The following is an 18,415-nucleotide window of genomic DNA, read 5'->3' on the forward strand; positions in this document are numbered from 1 at the left end:
GACCTGAGGTCAGGGAGAGCTTCACCATGGTTAACAGCACACAGCAGAGCTTAAGTATGTGTGAGCTAGTTTCCCCACCCAAAGTGAAGTCAACAACAAGACATTATGGATGAGGAGTTTGAATGTAAGCTTTGAGCTAAGATGACAATCAAGTTATAGTCAAAGGCAGTCCTTGAGTGCAATGTGCTTTTCTCACAGGTAGCATTCAACTGCAACCAGCAGAGTACAGGCCTGCAGTTGCTATAATTTGCCAAATTATACAAGCACAAATCTAAGTCATGATTTAGTACATGCCCAAGAAAAAATACTATGATTAACTTTCAGAAATAGTGACTATAATGGTAGCATGATAGTAAACTGAGGATCTTTATATTGGGGCTCACATTAACCTAGTAAGGGCTTTGTAGAAGTCAACTAACAAAATTTCCCATGTCACATGATTTTTTGATTATAATTAAATTTCATTTTTGGTTTTCTACAGGAGATTACCAGGATGGTGAACAAATGGCATTTAGTTCCCATTTTAAAAGAAAAACACAATAGTTGTACAATTGCATCCTTTTATTTAATGTGACTATTTTAAGACTGGCTTTGACAGGAAGGAAAATAGTTACAGCTGTTATACTCCTCTACTCAACAAATGACCATTTAGAGATTGTTATAGGGGGAGCACTCCTCCAAATACATCTGAAATGTATCTGAGGATTTTCTAAGAAATATAATAACAAGAAAGAAGAAGAAATTTCAATGTGTTGGTAACAGATTGCTACATAAGACCCTATTCCTACAGGTTCTGCGTAGGCGTGCTTCCCTTCCCATGCTGAGAACTGGAGACTTCAACAGAGTTCTAGGCAGGCACATGGCATTTATTATGGTACAGGAACTTGGAGAATGCTTACTTTTTAAGAATATGGAAAGATATGTTAAGCTATAGATATTCTAAGTATTAGATGTTACATCAGGCTGAGTTTTAAGAAAGTAAGTGTTTTGACATTAGAAGTTGCTTTTGCCCATTATTGTTCTCAACTTTTTTCCTCAGCTGTTTAAATGAATCATAAGTGTGGTTCTTAATAATAGTTTTCAAGATAAGAGAAACCAGACAACTCAAAATACTTTGTAAATAATTTTGTTGTAGCCAGCTAGAAATTTTTTCTCAAAGAAATAAGATATGGGTAACAAATCTTAAAGTAGTTCATCAAATGGCATGATTAAGGAAGTAAACCAATCCATAATATGTATTGCCAACGATCTTATACTCACTACTTCACGTTTTTCCACTTCAAACCAACGAGATATTCCAGGTAAACTCTGCACCAAGATCAGTGTGGTTCTCTCCACCCATAGACTCTACAATATACAAAATCAGGTTTTTTCCATAATTTGCCTCTATGTTTTTCTTAATCATTCCCACTTTTCGTTATGAATACCTTCATTTAAATAACAGTATACATTAAACAAAAAGTATTAACGTCCAATTTTCTACTGAAATGTCTATCCCAGAAACCTATGACATTCACTTTTCTCCTTTCTACTACTAAGCAGTAATTTCTGCTGATTCTTTGCTCTTAAACATGGTATTATTCTATGCTATATGTGGTCCTCTAATGTCCAAAGGTCACTCACAACTAAATTAGCATTTTAACATTTTCTCTCTGAGGTACACTAACATCTGAGAAGAGGAAGAGTTCAGGAGAAGAACAATTTACAGATTACAAAGTGACCAGCTCTCCTCTATGAAGTCTTACTTGAGATTCTGCAATGCACAGCTGATGGGATACTTGAATATACTACTGTTAAACACTTTATGCAAGAGGTTTGTAAAATGACAAATAAACGTATAGGATAGTGCTTACACAAAATATAAGCTGTACAATTAAAATTAAGCCCTAAGCTTTTATTAGAGGACAACAATGACTTAATTTAGCTGATTTATTATCCTCACAGTTCTTTCCTCTAACTTTGTAACAAAATTACTACAGCATAATTCTCTCTCTGTGTCTGAATACTAGACTATATTCTGCACCAGGATGTGTTTCTGTTGGGTCAGAAATAAAATTACACCTGAAGAATGTAAGATGAATTTTCAGTGTGACATTTTTATTAGGAGGAACAGAAGTCATTTACGTATTACGGGAGGAACTACTGTTCTTCTCTGAGATAATCTCTAAGTTCATAGGTAGTTTTTTGTCTTAATAGGAACAGAACATTATGTTGCAATTCATCAAAACTGTCTCTCCCTTGCTTTAGAGAAAGAAAACTTTTAGCAATCCTTTCATACCCCAGATTATCTACTTAACAGTGTTTTCCCATTTGCCTTATAAATTTCTCTGGAAGCTACTCTGCTGTCTCCAGTTCTGCCTTCTATATACCACTGATGGAAAAACAAATGGGTAATTTTTCTATCCTATTTCCATATACAACAAGACCTTCTAATCTACCATATGTTTTTCACATTATTTTAATTAAAATGAGAAGTGAAATAGTCAAACCTGAGCTACTGTCTCCTCTAGAGAATTTGTTATACTACACATGGTTGAATAGCACAACTATTGTTGATGTCACAAAGAAATCCAAAGGTCCAGTAGCTTGGGAGAGCACATGGCACCTTACCTTGAATTCATTTTCCTTGTCCTTGGTCCCTTTGTGAAATGGCCTGTCGTATCGGAATCTCCAGATGTGATTTACTTTGTAAAAGCTCTTGATGTTGTTGGGAATACCGTCTCTCTGCAGGACTTCCTGGTTTTCTGGAATTGGTGTCACTGCATAAATCTGCAAATCTGTATGTAAAGAGTCAAGGCTATTCCCACGTCATTCAAATTAGCAAAGCATATTGACCCCTGAAGCATGACAGAAAAAAAACTCTTTAAAAAGTGTGCATCATGACTATTAATGGCTTGGGAAAGCAACCTAGGATATTTTTTGATGATTTGGGATGTCTTTGTGCTGTTTTGTTGAAACTTCCTATTTATTTTTGAAATACAGTTACAGAATAGTACATGGAATAAAGGGTTTAATTAAATATATTCTTACACACAATATGCCATGCAATGGTGACATGTTGTACTACAAGAATGTGAATTACTCTAACTTGAACTGATATACCATTATCACAGTGGTGATAGTTCTACAAGTATTTTTGGCTAAAGTAAGAATTTTAATAATGCGTCAAGGAATTTTTAAATAAAACCAACAATTATACAAAAAGAATTCCAAACATAATAGCGACTGGGACAAATTGCATGGGAATTCTCACCTACCATTTATTTCAGTGGAGGCACATTGTTATTGGAATTGGCTATATGTGTACCTACATTTTTTAAAAGCATGAAATATGTAACTGCGGCATATAGGTTTGTGATTATGTGGATACACTGTGCTTCTGCCTGAAAAATGGTCTCATCTGGCTGATTAGCATGTTGCATAGCAATGGCATGTGGGAACTCATTCAACATTCGCTGCTGGAAGGCCTCCAGCCTTTCATAGTCATGTCCTCGGCAAACAAATTCCTTATTCTGAGCAGAAGAAGAGAAAAACAAAACACAAGAGCAAGTTACATGAAAACAATTGGGTATCATTAGATAGATCCAAACACATACTCTTCAATATGGACTTCCTGTGCAATTTTTACATCATTTTAAGAAGGAAAATAGAAGAAACAAAATGCAAGGATAAGAATAAGGAATCTTGAGAAAGAGGTTACTTAGAAGAAGGAAATTTTACCATAAAAGGTACGTTTTATTACAAAGTCTGGAATGGTTATATTTAAAGCTTTAATAAAAATGCCCACTATTGAAGCTGCACCATTATTTTCTTGCGACTATGCAACAAAAATACAGATACAACACACATCCTACATTAAACATGAGATGCCTGGATTTGGAGTACCTGTTGGAACTACTCACTGACCATAGTGGCTGAGGAATTCCTGGAGCTGTGGACAGCACTTTTTAGTTTGATTCTGCTTGCACACACATTCAAAATAAGGAAATATCTTAACCCTTTTTCTAAAAACACTGGTAAATGAATTCATTTTAAAATCTATATTAGAAAATTTTAAAAAGTTGTAATTTATTCCTCTTGAGCAGGTTTAGATAGAAAAGAGTTGTCCTTATGTCAATAATAGAGAAATAAAGCACTGAATTCTGACAGCCTGGACTTTCATGGGAATTGCTAAAAGAAATCAACTGCAATAGTATTACTGTGCAACTAGAAGTTAAAATGTGAAAGCTTTATTCTGAAGCTTTACACTTTATTCATTCTATAGCAAAGACAACCAGATTAGAAACTGCTTTGCCAGAAAAAACTTAAATCAAACTTTCTAAGTTTTGAGGTATTCCTTGTTGGTGCTGTGAGCATAACTCTGTGCTATGTATATTTAACTTGAAAAAGGCATAAATACTTCCTGGGCAGATGCAGAAGCAGTGAAAGACCTACAGATCTCAAAGTACTGCACTATTGTGCAACTTCTTGCAGTAGTTTTACTTCATCAGCTGATGTTTAGTAACCTAAGCATTAAATCCTTTCCAATTAACATTTTTAAATTGGTTTATACAGATGTTGCATTCAGACGACTACTAGGTAATATCAAAAACTACATACCTATCAGACTGCTTTTGTGTACCACCTTTAAAGAGATGATTTTCATGCTATATCTACCATTTGGAATTTGTCATTTCCCCCACCACAAAGTCAAAGAAAAATCAGAGTTTTTAGGCCTCCATCACACAGAGGAGGTTTCTCCATCACTTATTTGTGTTATCATAGGAAGAGGAGCTTGGATCATGGTTGCAGCAGCTCCATGAATAGGCTGGATTCTCTTCTCTTTCCAAGGTGACAGTCAATGCAGCTAAACTACTGCAGACTGTGGAAGAGGGGAACAGTATAAAGACAACTAACATTTTCAAGGGCACTTCAGGATCCAAGATTAATGTTCAAGAGTAGCTTAATGTATCTTGTCAGCTTTAGTACATTGATAATTAATGAAACTCAGCATGTTGAATTTCTAAGTAATTTCAATAAAAATGGAACTTGGTAATGTAATTACTTAAATGCTAAATTACTGACTGTCCCACTGCCAAGGGATACCTCTTCTGAGAGCACTTTCTGAATAGCTGCCAGCAGAAACCGAACAGGTTAAAGGGAACAAACTACCATGGAAAGAATATGTTGGTCAATGGAATAGTATAGGTGCATGGTTTACAACATAAACATGGTAATTAAGCTTATGTGGGATTCTGGAAGACTAGCATTAGTTATTCCATTAGACAGGACCTTTTCTTAACCCTGAAAACATGAGGTTATTTTATTAATAGCCGCAAAGAATTCCCTCTTTCTCACAGGGTAAGAACTTGTATATGGTATGATCAAATTCTCATATAGAAAATGTGATTATGAATGACAGCATGAATTCCAGAATTACTCCATTCTGTTCATTTTCAATTGACTTACTCTCAAGAAGAATGGGAACTTTTTCCCATAGAATCCAACTCTGAAAAATTCAGGCTCCAAACGCTGTTGATCCATTATTTTATCATACAAAGATGCTTCCATCATCTGGGTGAGATTGATAAGAAATGCAATTAGTCTTTTTTGAAAACATATTTTTAACTTATGCTATCGCTAAAGGGAGGGGATTTCGGTACACTGCTCTGGGGTACCCCAGTGCATCTCTGAGCAGCAAGAAGGACATCCAGAAGTCTATGAATGCATCAGATTAAATAATTACACCTATTAACAACCTGAACATTCTCAAGAATTAAAAAACCTGCTTTTAAATATAGAGTTCCTACGTTAAAGGGGTAAAATATTAGATTAATGACAACCTGCATAGATCTTTGAAGAAAAATGGAAGTAATAGAAATGCAGTTTGAAACATATTACCCAGTGATCTGATAATCATTCAAGCACATGGCAGTTACTGGGTCAGTTTAGTCAGCAAAGTCCATTTTCCATATTCAAAAGAGTTGTGTCCAAATCAAACCAGATTCCAATGATTTAAGCACCAAATGTGAGTTCCTTTAAAAATCTCACAATAGCAATTAACATAAGTTTTGATTAATACATCTTGCATTTATTTCACTCAAAACACTGACACAAAGTGATTTTAATGTCAAAGCCTTCTTTTTTTCTAATGATATTACAGAAAAGCATTCTCTGTTCTTAAGTTTTTAATACCGTGGGAAAAAAACTAACCAACAATATAAGACCAATTTCAGGTAATGCAGGCAGCTATTTAATGTCTATATATCAATAGCTGCCAAATTATATTTCTATGAGAAATCCCCATACCTCCATTTTTGGATTAACATAGGTGGCACAGATGCAGTAGAATGATATTTCACAATTCAAACACAAACCACATTAAGTACAATTAATGAAACATGCATTAACTAATTATTTTATCACATGATGATAGTCTTCTTTTGCTTCTAGGATTCTGCCACTGGAATATCTAGATTGCTATGGAACAAGCAGATCACAAGGATACTGCTACATGGTTCTGTGTTGAGAATTTTGCATGATGCTGTTAAGCAGCTCTGGATTAAGTATACTTCAGTCAGTCCTACACATACAGAAAATTTAAAAAGGAAGCCGTAATATAAAGTTGAATCCATCAGAAGCAAACAAGAAAGGCAAAGACTGAATAATCTTTAAAATACAGAAAGAATGAAGAAAGAAACAATGCTTAGTGCTCTAAGAAAAAATGAAAGAGAAAGCAGGAAGACTGTGCCAGGGAAGATTCGTCCTGGCTATATGATATTAAACAGACCATATTTTTAAGCAATTAAAAAAAAAAATAATTGCAAAGGTGCATGCTGCTTGTTGCAAGCTGTTCCTTTGCAGTTAAAACTGCAGAAATACATTGCTGCTCCTAGTGAAGAAATGCATGGAGAACATTCCCTGGATAAACCATAGTAAACCACTGAAAGTGAATTTGTAATATATTTTTTCTTCATAATCATGCACATAAAAGGGGTGCTGTACAGGTACAAACATTACAAGATAATCTATTTTCCCATTTAATGAAAAAAGCTCACACTCCTTTTTTATAATCTTTATTGCAGAAAAAAAGACAAAAGCTAAAAACCAAAGGTTTGCAAACCAAACATAAGCACAATTCCATGGCAAATTTAATTTTCCAAGTAATATTTTATAACCCAAATTCCAAAGCTCTTGGAGCTCTGATTCATGAAAAGTACTCAGGTACATTACCCTCATCTTGCTGAGGTTTCTGTAGTCATAGTAGCTCTCATACTGTTCTGCAATTTTCCTGCATAAGATAATGCCATTTTCCCAACACTGCAAGCAAGTAGAAGATGTTCAGTAATTTCAAAGCAAGTGTTTGACAATTCATGATTTATTAGTAGTCTGCTCTTTCTGTAGTAACTCATACTTTCCAGTAAGTGAAAATACCTGGAATATTGTTCACTAGACATACTGAGAGCTGCAGAGTAATACTGATGAATTCTTTGAAGAATCAAGAATATATTTAGAGACCTACTTAATAAGTTATTCTCACATGACTATCATAAAATAAAAATCATTGCAAGAGTGATAGACATCTTTTTTGATACTGCATCTGAGGTTCATTCAACAGTATGATTTTTAGATTTTAAAACTATTCTTAACACATCCTCCTTAATTTTTGTAGATCGGAATATATTTATTGCACCATACAAATTAAACTCTATAAGCTGATTATAGAATGTTCGGATAAAAAAATGAATAATGATCAACATCAGTTTGATTACAAGGCTTACATGGATATTACACCATCTACACAAAATTGCAATGCTTGCTTATCAGCAAGACAAATGACTGCTTGTTTATTAGCAAGACAAATCATCACACAAAGTGTATATAAAATTTAGACTACAGGGTAATTACCCTTGCTTAATTCAGAATAAGCATTCTCAATGATGACAATGAACTGTGATCCCTAAACCCTGTTCCATTTTAGAGATTCTGCAACTGCTATTCTAAAAGATACAATATAATTTGGAAGGTGTAAAAATAACACTTATAATCTGGTTTTTTTGCTCATTTGGTCACTAAGTGAATTTCATCAGCTTTCTCTTCTTCTTTCATTTTCCCCACCTTTAAAATGGAGAGAAATTATACTATGTTTTATAAAGTACTTTGACAGTTCAAAGTAAATTGCTACACAAGTGCAAATTATTCTCACATGTACGTGTGGGATTTCTAGGATACAAACACAGGATTAGGAGAAACCTACTGTGTCGCTAAGTAACTGCTTAATCAGGCAATGACAAACACTTCCCCTCTATATGCGAAAAGACTGCAACCCTGGCAGTAACGTCCTAAAATAAATAAACTATCCTTTCCAGACCCCCTCAGTAAAATAGGGCTATTTTACCTTTCCCCTATCGAAGTTCTGAATGATGGTCAGATGGAGACACTCTTTACGTTGCCACTCTGTTTGCATGGGGTAGGTGAGAAACTCTCGCAGTGGCCGATCAGACCACTCCAACAGCTCATCGTATAGCAGGAGTGTGTAGGCAGCCTCTACAAGACAAATTATAGCATGGTACTTATGAAACACCAACCAAATAAACCAGCCAAACAAAGAACACGGAAATATGAATACTTCTGATGAGATGCACCTTTTTAATAGGTAACTGATTTATTTCAAGTGTAAGACGGATGGTAGTGCTGGTTTTGGACAGTTACTATCTACAGCTATAATAAATTCAGCTTACAATTTTCACACACTATTTAAAGTGGAGTCACTGGGACAGTTTCCCTGGAGTCTGGCAATACAAAGAGGACAGGCAAATTAAGAAAACAATTTCTGATTAGCCCTATGGTTCTGGTGTCTGAGGGAACAAGGACCAGAGGATGAGAACATCAGTAAAGAAAGAGTAAAGAAGACAGATAGGACTGTGGACACAGTCCAAAAGAGAACAAGGCTGGGAGGGAAATGGAGAGGCAGATGTGTGCTTAATAGACTCCACAGAGAAATAAATTGCTCATAGCTGAGCCTTAACAAGTAATTTAGAAGGGCACACAGACACATTTCTTTATTTTAGTTATTTTTTAGGTTTGAAACAAATCAAACCTATTGTTGCTCTCTGGTCAGAGAACTGTGGAATAATCTTTAGGTCACGGTTGGTAGAAATTATCTGGGAATATAAAAAATACTATGATTTTTATTTTGATTTAAAGAATTCCTCAGAAATAACACACTAAAACTAATAGTAAGTGAATCTCTCTATTGCAAAGTCAAACTTTGGCCAACTATGAAACACCAGAATTAATACTGGTTATGACAATTCAGTTTGTCTAACTGTGCATAAGCATTATTGTTTTCCAAGTTAGTGTCACAGTCTGTTTTTGCACTCACAAGACCACTTTGCATGAGTGAGTCAGTACAAAGATGGGTCATGTTCTGGAGATGTACTGCACTGGAGAAAGAAGTTGCCTACTGGACTTATTTTATTGCGGGTTTTATAGGTTTTACATAAGGCAAAAAATAACCATGAAGTACTAAAGTACTTTTTATGCTAAGGTAAATTTGCCTCAGACAACCATATCCTACTTCTGCCTCTGCCATACGAGTTCCCACAACACAGGCACCTTAAACCAAGCTCTCTAGAGTTTTTTCTAACAGTACTATTCCTCTTATGTGTCCAGCTTAAGAATCTGTGGATGAAAAACCATCACTGCAGCAGATACTTGTTGGAGAGTGTGCTTTGAATGCCAGTGTTGAAGAATGCTAAGTATGGTGCAAAATGATGCTGCAAGGGAGACTGGCTGAAGTTGCAGACAATCTTAATTCTGGCATCACACAGCTTTCAGGCTGCTTCACTGGTAACAGCCTCTGTTATAGTTTCAAGCTACAGTTTGGTATTCAAAATATGCAGCATTTTTACACACCAATGTAAAACATTAATTTGAACTCATTCAAAATTGTAAGCAAAAGATAGCAAAGCACAAGGACATGTCAAGATAACTCACTATGATCCTTCCTTTTTAACTTTTCATGCAAGTCCTTTGTTTTAACAGATTTTGTCTGCCACACAATTTTTTTTTTTTTTTACAGTTATCATAAATGTATATAGAAAGTTTCTAAAATAAGAATGGCCATACTGGATGAAAGGCCTGAGGGACCTGAGGGATCACATGTACATGGGTCCCTCAACCCAGCATCCCACGTTTGGAAGTGGCCAGCATAACAAACAACATACTGGTACCTCTGGGAGAGGTCTGTATCAGTTGGCTGCGCAGGAAAACAGCAAGAAGAGATAAACAGGGTTGATGCACATCGTGGAAAATTAAATTTATACAGGAAATTTATAAATTTATACAGGAAAGAAAAAAATCTAAACATTTCTAAGACAGTTAGATACAAAGACAATTTCATTACATTTCTTTTGTGATTGAGGGGACACAAAAAGTAACAGTGCATTCATGTGCTACAGCCTCAAGGTAGTTATATTTGTAGCTGTAACTGAATCCTGTGTAAAGAAAGATTTGAAAGTATGTTTTGTATTATAAAGGACATTGTTTTTTTGTTTTGTTTTGAGTTTGTTTTGGTTTGGCTTGTGTTTTTTTAACAGAGGATTATTAGACACAGCCTGCAAATCATACTATGAAAGGAAGGAAAAATTATTTTAATGAAACTATAAAGTCAGTAAACTCAACGGTGAAACATGCAGGAATGCTGCTGAGGCACTGAACTTCTTTTCCTACTCCCATGTACATTAGATCAGATGATCTACAAAAGGTCTGTGTGTTGTCACAGATTAATAAGGCAACCAATGGATTGCCTGTCTGTTTTCTAGTGGAAAGACTGTCAATATCACATTGCCATGGGTGTGAGACAATCCTTCCTTAAATCTCTCATGGCAAAAAAACCCCAAACAAAAATCAAAAGTAGTGGAATCTACCACAGTAAAGAATGCAAAAATCACATATTTTAATAATAAATACACAGGAAATACAACAGCCTGTGAAATAATTTTTGAGCAAAATACTGTTTAAATAAGAACAGATGGCAACACAATTAAAAAAAAAAAATCCAGTTCATTTCACTGCTGAAGATAAACTCAACACATGCTAATCAGCCAATGTGTAAAGGGAACTCAACATTGCTTAAAGAGTTACTAAGATTTGTTATGTAAAATCAGGAAATTAACAGTTTGGCACAAAAGCCAGCTGTGGCAAAGATATTGCTTGATAATCAAAACTCTCTTGTGACTCACTACTGCCAGGTCACATGAGGAAATTAAAATCTCATCTTAATATGCCCTATTATCTAGTTTACCCTTTAAACCCATGGACTGCAAACAGACTGCAGAAATTCCAAGTGAAGAATCATTTCTATAGATAGCAGCATAAGGAAATTTGCTGTGGCAGTAAGCACCTGTAGCCAGTTTACTAGTGACCCCCCCCAGCCAACTAATCCACTTTTAAGAAGGAAAAAATTCTGGAGAGAATCTAAACATATGCAGCTGCAATTGTAAACACTGGGGAAAAGATGGAGGTATTATAACATCAGTTAAATATTTTGACAACCAAAGACTGTTTAATTTAAAGAGAGAGAGATTTTATCTTCTCCAGCATTTATTGATGGCATACAGTGCAAATGAAGTGCGCTTTATGTTGTATAAACAACAACCATGCACAATAACTTCTTAATTTAAAAGATAATGGCCTGACCTGGCACTAAATTTGCATTGAGAAATCCTGGACAATAATACTGTAAATGTGGTACATGAAGATTCAGAAAGAAGTCAGCAAAGAGCTATTTTGTTACATGTTTTAGGGTCTCTGTTTCATCATTAGTAAGCGATAATCAGAAAGAAATGGTCTTTCTTTCTTTCCTTTTTTAACCTGAAAGTGAGGTGCTGAAACAGGGCTATGTTGAAACAGCACACCAAATAGCTAACCAGCAGCATTACAAAAATTATATATACTCAGATACTATCAAATGGACTTACAAAAACTTCCTTTAAACTTTATTCCTATTGGCTGAAGAATGACCGTATCACACATTCATTGCTAGTGCGTATCAATAGTAGTCATTTACATTCAACATGGCACAGCAAATAGTAGAGTTGTGGGGCTGAAAAAAAGCTGTATTTTGAGAGAGATTTAATCGGGAAAGGATACTCAGCTTGTTGCTTGGGTTGGTATGTTCAGACTGAGAATACAGCTTACAGGTTTGTGAAAGACTGCAAAGGATAGACAAGTCCTAAGTATCTTTTCCTAGTTTGTACTCAATTACCTGTGAAGTTTTGTGCTTTCAGATGTAGGTCATAGAGTTTATGAATATAGCGAATATACATCTCTTCCTTGTTCAGTTCAGTCTTGTAAAAATTCTGTAATAAAATTGAATTTTGTAATGACATAGTAGTTAGTAAATATATGATAATGGCTGCAAACAAAAGGCTTCAAACTTAATGCTTTAGAAATACATGCATAGATTTGAAAGCTTCACATGTACAAAGTCATTACACAACTGCAGTAATACAGTAAGAAATAGTAAACACAACGTTAAATTTTCAGGACATAAGTCAACATGCTTTTGAATGGCTTTTTATTTAAATTCTGATAGAACATAAGAGGAAGAACCTGACACCTGACAGAACTGAAATCTGGTCGTTCTTTCTTAAAAAATACTAATCTGTTCAAAAACTACACCCATACATCTTTACTTAGGCCATTTAACATCTTGCTCAAAGCTGTATGTTGATTTTAAAATATCAACAGCACTCTGACTTTTGTATTCATATTAAAAAAAATGAAAATTTACTACCTACTATGTCTGCTCTTCCTTCTGTCATAGCAAAATTCCAGAATGACTCTGTTGACTTTAAGAAGAACTACTCAGTACCGTAAACAACATAATCCCAAATGAAAAACACGATTTCTTCAGTCCTAACTGATGCTGGGAACTGGTAACTGATGCTAAGAACTGGTAACTGATGCTGTAACTGGCAACTGATGGATAAATATTTCATTGCATGATTTAAATACATAATGTTGCACTCAAAAGTGATAGCCAGGAAATATTTCTAGCAGTGTGCAAAGATTTCTGGATGTATAATTGCTATTTGTCGTTACATGAATAAAATATGGAATGCAACATCAAAACTCTTAGTTCAAACCATGCATTATTTATCTACAAGCCCTAAAACAAACTATGGAAAAGTTACAGGGAGAAGAGCACAACCCTGTAGCGCTGTTCACAAGTACAAGGATGCTGAGGAGGGACTATTCATCAGGGACTGTAGTGATAGGACAAGGGGTAACGGGTTCAAACTTAAACAGGGGAAGTTTAGATTGGATATAAGGAAGAAATTCTTTACTGAGAGGGTGGTGAGGCACTGGAATGGGTTGCCCAGGGAGGTTGTGAATGCTCCATCCTTGGCGGTGTTCAAGGCCAGGTTGGATGAGGCCTTGGGTGGCATGGTTTAGTGTGGGGTGTCCCTGCCCATGGCAGGGGGGTTGGAACTAGATGATCTCAAGGTCCTTTCCAACCCTATGATTCTATGATTCTATGATTCTATTGCCATACTCATTATGGACATGCAGTCCCCGTGCTAGCCATACTTAATGTTCAGGAAAATCTGCTTTGTTTAATGAAAATTTATAGGACAGAAAAATCTAGCACTGGTCCTCATGAGCAATTAATGATTTCTGTTCTATTATTCCAATCACTTGCTATTTTGAACTCTAAGCAAGTGGCCAGAATTCCCCCCTATTTTACAGTATTCTTATTCTGTGCCACTGTTTCCTAAACTGAGTTATCAAAGAGAAAGTTGGAAGGAACATTATGAAAATATACAAGTAAAAACTTTATAGAGAAAGTATTTTTTTAACTGACTTGAAAAAATGACTGCTATAACAACAGCTCTGTAATGACGTGCAGCCCTTAGGCCACTATCTGCCTTTCTAAGACTTCTCTTTTCGTCTCACAAGGTGTAGACCAGGAACAGATGCTTCTCTTTAGAAAATATCTGTTTGTATGTTCATATTTACCTGTCTGATAAAAAGGCATAATCTACAATACAGAATTGCGAGCAATAAAGAATAAAGATTAAGACAAAATACGGCATTGAACAGCAGTACTAGACTTCTTGGCTCTTACCCCTAAGGACTAAAGGCTTCAGTGCTTGACACAAGTCTAAACTATAAAAATCTTCTCTGAAGCTCTGCCAGCATCCACCTGGTTTGTAAGGCATACCACAGCAAGGCAACCAAGTCACAGCTGAGGAAATGCATAGTGCTAACAAAAGTGTCATGTGATTTTTCAACTACTTCAAGATATAAAATAGAACAGGTGTAGTCTTCAAAAGGGGACATGATGTGAAAGGTAGACTTTGTTAATTAGACTTAGCTTTCCCTAAGAAAAAACAACTTGAACGTAACATTCAAACAGGCAATGTGGACATGTTCTACATCAATGACATGATGTCATATACCAGCATAGGGTATCACAGGAAACGTTCTCTTTCTAAAAAGACAGTTTTAAATTAATAGAACCTGAAATATTCATGAAATATCAAACCCCAATGAGGACCAGAGTTGCCTGAGAAAAACTCCTCAGTGAGTTACCAAAAGTTATTCAATACACTTTCAATGCTTTTGCATAGCTTTGTGATGGCCAAGTTCTTTCATTAGGAATTCAACTTTCAAATTGGAGTTAGGTGATTTTTATACATAAGGAACTAACTCCATTAGATACCTCTTAAACAAGCTTTTCCAAACAAGTATTACTAATGTGAAATTACCTCAGATGATCCAGAGAGTGGGGAGAGTAGGAAAAAAGTTCCTACCTTTTCCTTTCATCTAAGGTACTGTTGCTGGTGCATACCCCTTCTGCATATTTCATAATGTAGCACAATTCCAGTTAATTTGTTAACTTGGTTAACTTGCACAATTCTATTTTCTGGAAGAAATGCATATACATCTATGGCAAAACAATGTAAAAATTCTCTTTTCATGCCAACGAGTCCTCTTATCTTTGGAAGTCGGAATACCTTCAAAGTAGTGGTGAAAAATGAAATATTGCTTCCTCCTCTGGACTTCAAATGATTTTAACATCATACATTCTTCTAATTACTCGTTGCATGAAACATCTTTCGAGATGACAACCAGTTCATCCATCATATGTGCAAGCAAATGTCTTAAAATTTGTGTGCTCTTTCTGCAATTGAAATTTCCTTCTCAAAATTTAGCATTCGTTGTTGCTCTGGCATGCAAACAGTATTAAAATTTGTCTGAAAATTATTCGTATATGAAACGTTCCTTAGCCTCTACAAGTCAATGAAAATCCAATTAAAAAGTATTATGATCATTTGAGGTTTTTAAATATTTGCATTTTGTTTTTGTGCAAATCTTGGATGATTTGCTAACAGTAGTTTAAAAGCTCCTTGGGGATAGGATAAAAATAATCCAGGTGCTTTACAGAATTCAGATCATGCCAGATATTCTGATAGAAACCCAGCTGCTCTATGGTTACATAGTAAACATCATCCCTATTTCTAGAGCACCATTTTCCTACTGAAGAAATCCTTTATTCTCTTTTGTATAACTGCCACTTAGAAGTGACACCAAATTGTTTCACTGACGTCAAAAATGCAGAATTACAAGTCAGCTTATTCTGTTTTTCCCCTGGCTAAAAATATAACTTTCCAAAACATTCACCATAAAAATGGAAACTTTCCAAGGTTAACAGAAGTCAACAAAGTTGTCAGTGGAAACTAGCCTGAAACCAAAATTAATCTTGCAAACAAAATTTTAATCTTTTTTCATACTATGAATTTGCACTGTTGGTTTGTTGTAATGATGATAATATGACAAGAGGAGAAAGAAACCAGTAGAAATCATGTAAGTTTTCTTGAGTTTGGAGGAGGAAAGGCATATTTCTATGAATTTAGAGACCGATTAAACTCAGGAAATAATACTTTGGTGAAATTTATCTGGTAGGAAGAGAGGGAAAACTGAATAAAGCAGTATTAGAGATCTCTTAAAGCCCAACTGTAATATGTCACGTAAAACTAACTCCCCACTGTACCAATTTCAGTGATCTTAAGATTAGTATTATTTTGTTAACTTCCACTCAAACTGCATCAAGAAGCAAGATATCTCCTATTCGAATGTGTGACTGTACATTAGAAAATGTCCAACTAAAATTAAAGGGGGAGAAAAGTATTATACAAACCAGAAGGCTAACAGTGCAGCCAATCTTTTTGCCGTCCACTTCTCCCATTTTCATGCAGTCCCTAAAACAGAAAGTAATGAAAGTCAAAAGGAATCACTTTTATCCTCTTAGCGAAGCACACCCCATATTTGGTTCAGCAAGCTGACTGACACGATGCCGTTGGATGAACAGCTGACCCAGGTGTGTAAGGGATTTAATGCCTCCTTTTCTAGGACATGGAATAACTCAATTATCAAGGAAGTCAATGTTTCTTTTCTGGCTCTGTCATTGATTCACTGGTTGAAAGCTGGAGATTATTTGGTTTCTTCATACCTTGTGCTGAAATCATGCCAGCAGAAGCCAGCATGACTGCCAGAAGACGCAGTCCCACTCCCCTCCTGCTCTCAGGCACTCATTCCCAATCCTGCACTGCTGCTTGAATAAACCTCAGGGAAAGATAGAGGTTAGGCAGCATCTTTTGCTGGGTTATTTTTAGCCCATATCAGTCAGACTACCACAATGCAGCGCAAGCGCTTCTGTTAGCACAAGGAAGAGAGTGATGTGAATGAGGAAAGAGTAGGGATGAGTTTGCTTTCTTCAGAGACAGTGTACACCTAAAGTGTTTATGGAATTTCAGCATTAGTTCATCCTCTCAAACATGCAGAGCTTGATTATCACACAGGGTAAAAGAATATATAACCATGCTGGAGTAAAACAAACAACAGGCAGACATCACAATGCAGTCACTAGAAGAAATGTAATGTAACTTTAAAACATTCTTGCATACGTGAGCTAAACAATTATCTCCCAATACTTTCATAACTACCAGTATACACAATTGTTCCTAAAGATAGGGAGCCCTGGGGGTTTTAATCCAACCCCCTGAAGGGTTTCACAATTCCCTGAAGGAGAATAGCACTGTCAGGTTTCGAGAAATTCAGAGTTCAGTCTCTGTTGATGAAATAGCTTTCCTTTCAAACTACCAGTGACGACAGCAAGTGGAGTGCCAGGTCTCACCATGTGTCCCTATGGAATCAGGGCAAACAAGCTAACACTTAAGCTCTAGGACATGCTACAACTGATGGTGGTAAGGAGGACTATGTTAAAAACTGAAGTTTCTTCATTGGCTTCACAACCAATTTGGAAATTCCTACTCCTGAAAGAGAGCATACGTCTCTCATTTCTCTCCTCTTTGTTCATGTGGTACAGTCAGATGTGAGCTCCTCACCCAGATATCCTATCTTTGTATGCATACTTGCTATGCCGTCTGACAACTAAGCATGATTGACATAGTGATAAGAATTTTACATACTGTGTAAAACAACTGTCAGGTGATTAGCATTGAGCTCTGTGCCTTCAGACAGACTTGAGTCATTAACCTACTGGCAAAAGCTCCTATATTCCTTGACAGAAAACTTGTGCACATCACTGGATTTTCATACTACGGGAAGGCTACTTGGTTGGTTTTCAGCCTGTTTGTCTAATTTTCCTGTTGACTAAGCAGCTGCTGCCAGAGATCCTGAGCACATACAGTTGATGTGTCCACGTGTAGTCACTGTTTCCACAAGATCACCATATTTGCCTTCTGATACTTCAAAGATGACAACCGTATTTATAAATCATATTAATCCCTCACCTGTAATCCAGTAGCCTCTCCATGAGGCGAGTCACAGTGGCAATTAACGAAACGCCACTTTCCCTCCATGTTTCCCGCTCAATTTTCTTCAGTAAACTGGAAAAAAAAGAGAAGCCAGAACGATTTCACTGTTTATTTTTAACTGTCACTATGACAACCACTCTGTTTTTACCAGTACCTTAATACCTTAGCAACATCTTCAATAGTTAGATTTTCTTTTACAAACACCCTCCCAAGAAGCACAATTTGCAAACATTGTCTTACCTAGGATAAGGACCAAAAAGTGGAATTCTAGTCCAGGAAGCATTGACAAAACAAATGATTTTTATATTAGCTGCATCAGGTTAAAATATATCAGATACCTAATTTTCAGAATATATTAATATCCCAAAGAATTAACAGAACTCTTCCATAAAATATATATCTTAATTTTATGCTGATACATCAGAAAATGGGGAGTTTAAGATGTACCTAGAAAAGAATATTTATCAAGTCAGTATGCCTTCTCAATGAGACCTCAACTTTTGTAACAAAGAATTTTCTTAGAATCATAGAATAGATCTTTTCTTCTCCTCTCCTCTCTAATCGTTCAGAATGCAAAAAGAAGG

The 18,415-nt window shown here is 35.8% G+C and overlaps 1 protein-coding gene across 2 annotated transcripts in view; it reads right to left on the reverse strand.

Moving 5' to 3' along the window:
- Positions 1–18,415, reverse strand: part of DOCK4 (dedicator of cytokinesis 4) — a gene marked incomplete at both ends in the record, with an annotated part of 246,537 nt that overhangs the window by 16,783 nt on the left and 211,339 nt on the right. The window contains 10 exons of one of the 2 annotated variants that reach the window (XM_080615549.1): positions 1,261–1,347; positions 2,611–2,777; positions 3,371–3,512; positions 5,449–5,553; positions 7,213–7,299; positions 8,378–8,526; positions 12,251–12,344; positions 16,193–16,253; positions 17,808–17,903; positions 18,072–18,098. In XM_080615549.1, coding sequence (XP_080471675.1) covers positions 1,261–1,347; positions 2,611–2,777; positions 3,371–3,512; positions 5,449–5,553; positions 7,213–7,299; positions 8,378–8,526; positions 12,251–12,344; positions 16,193–16,253; positions 17,808–17,903; positions 18,072–18,098 — 1,015 coding nt within the window. The remainder of the gene's footprint in view (positions 1–1,260; positions 1,348–2,610; positions 2,778–3,370; positions 3,513–5,448; positions 5,554–7,212; positions 7,300–8,377; positions 8,527–12,250; positions 12,345–16,192; positions 16,254–17,807; positions 17,904–18,071; positions 18,099–18,415) is intronic. The other variant, XM_080615548.1, reaches the window with a different exon arrangement.

The sequence above is a fragment of the Psittacula echo genome (genome assembly GCF_963264785.1).
Source record: "Psittacula echo genome assembly, chromosome: 1".
Classification (NCBI taxonomy): Eukaryota; Metazoa; Chordata; class Aves; order Psittaciformes; family Psittacidae; genus Psittacula; species Psittacula echo.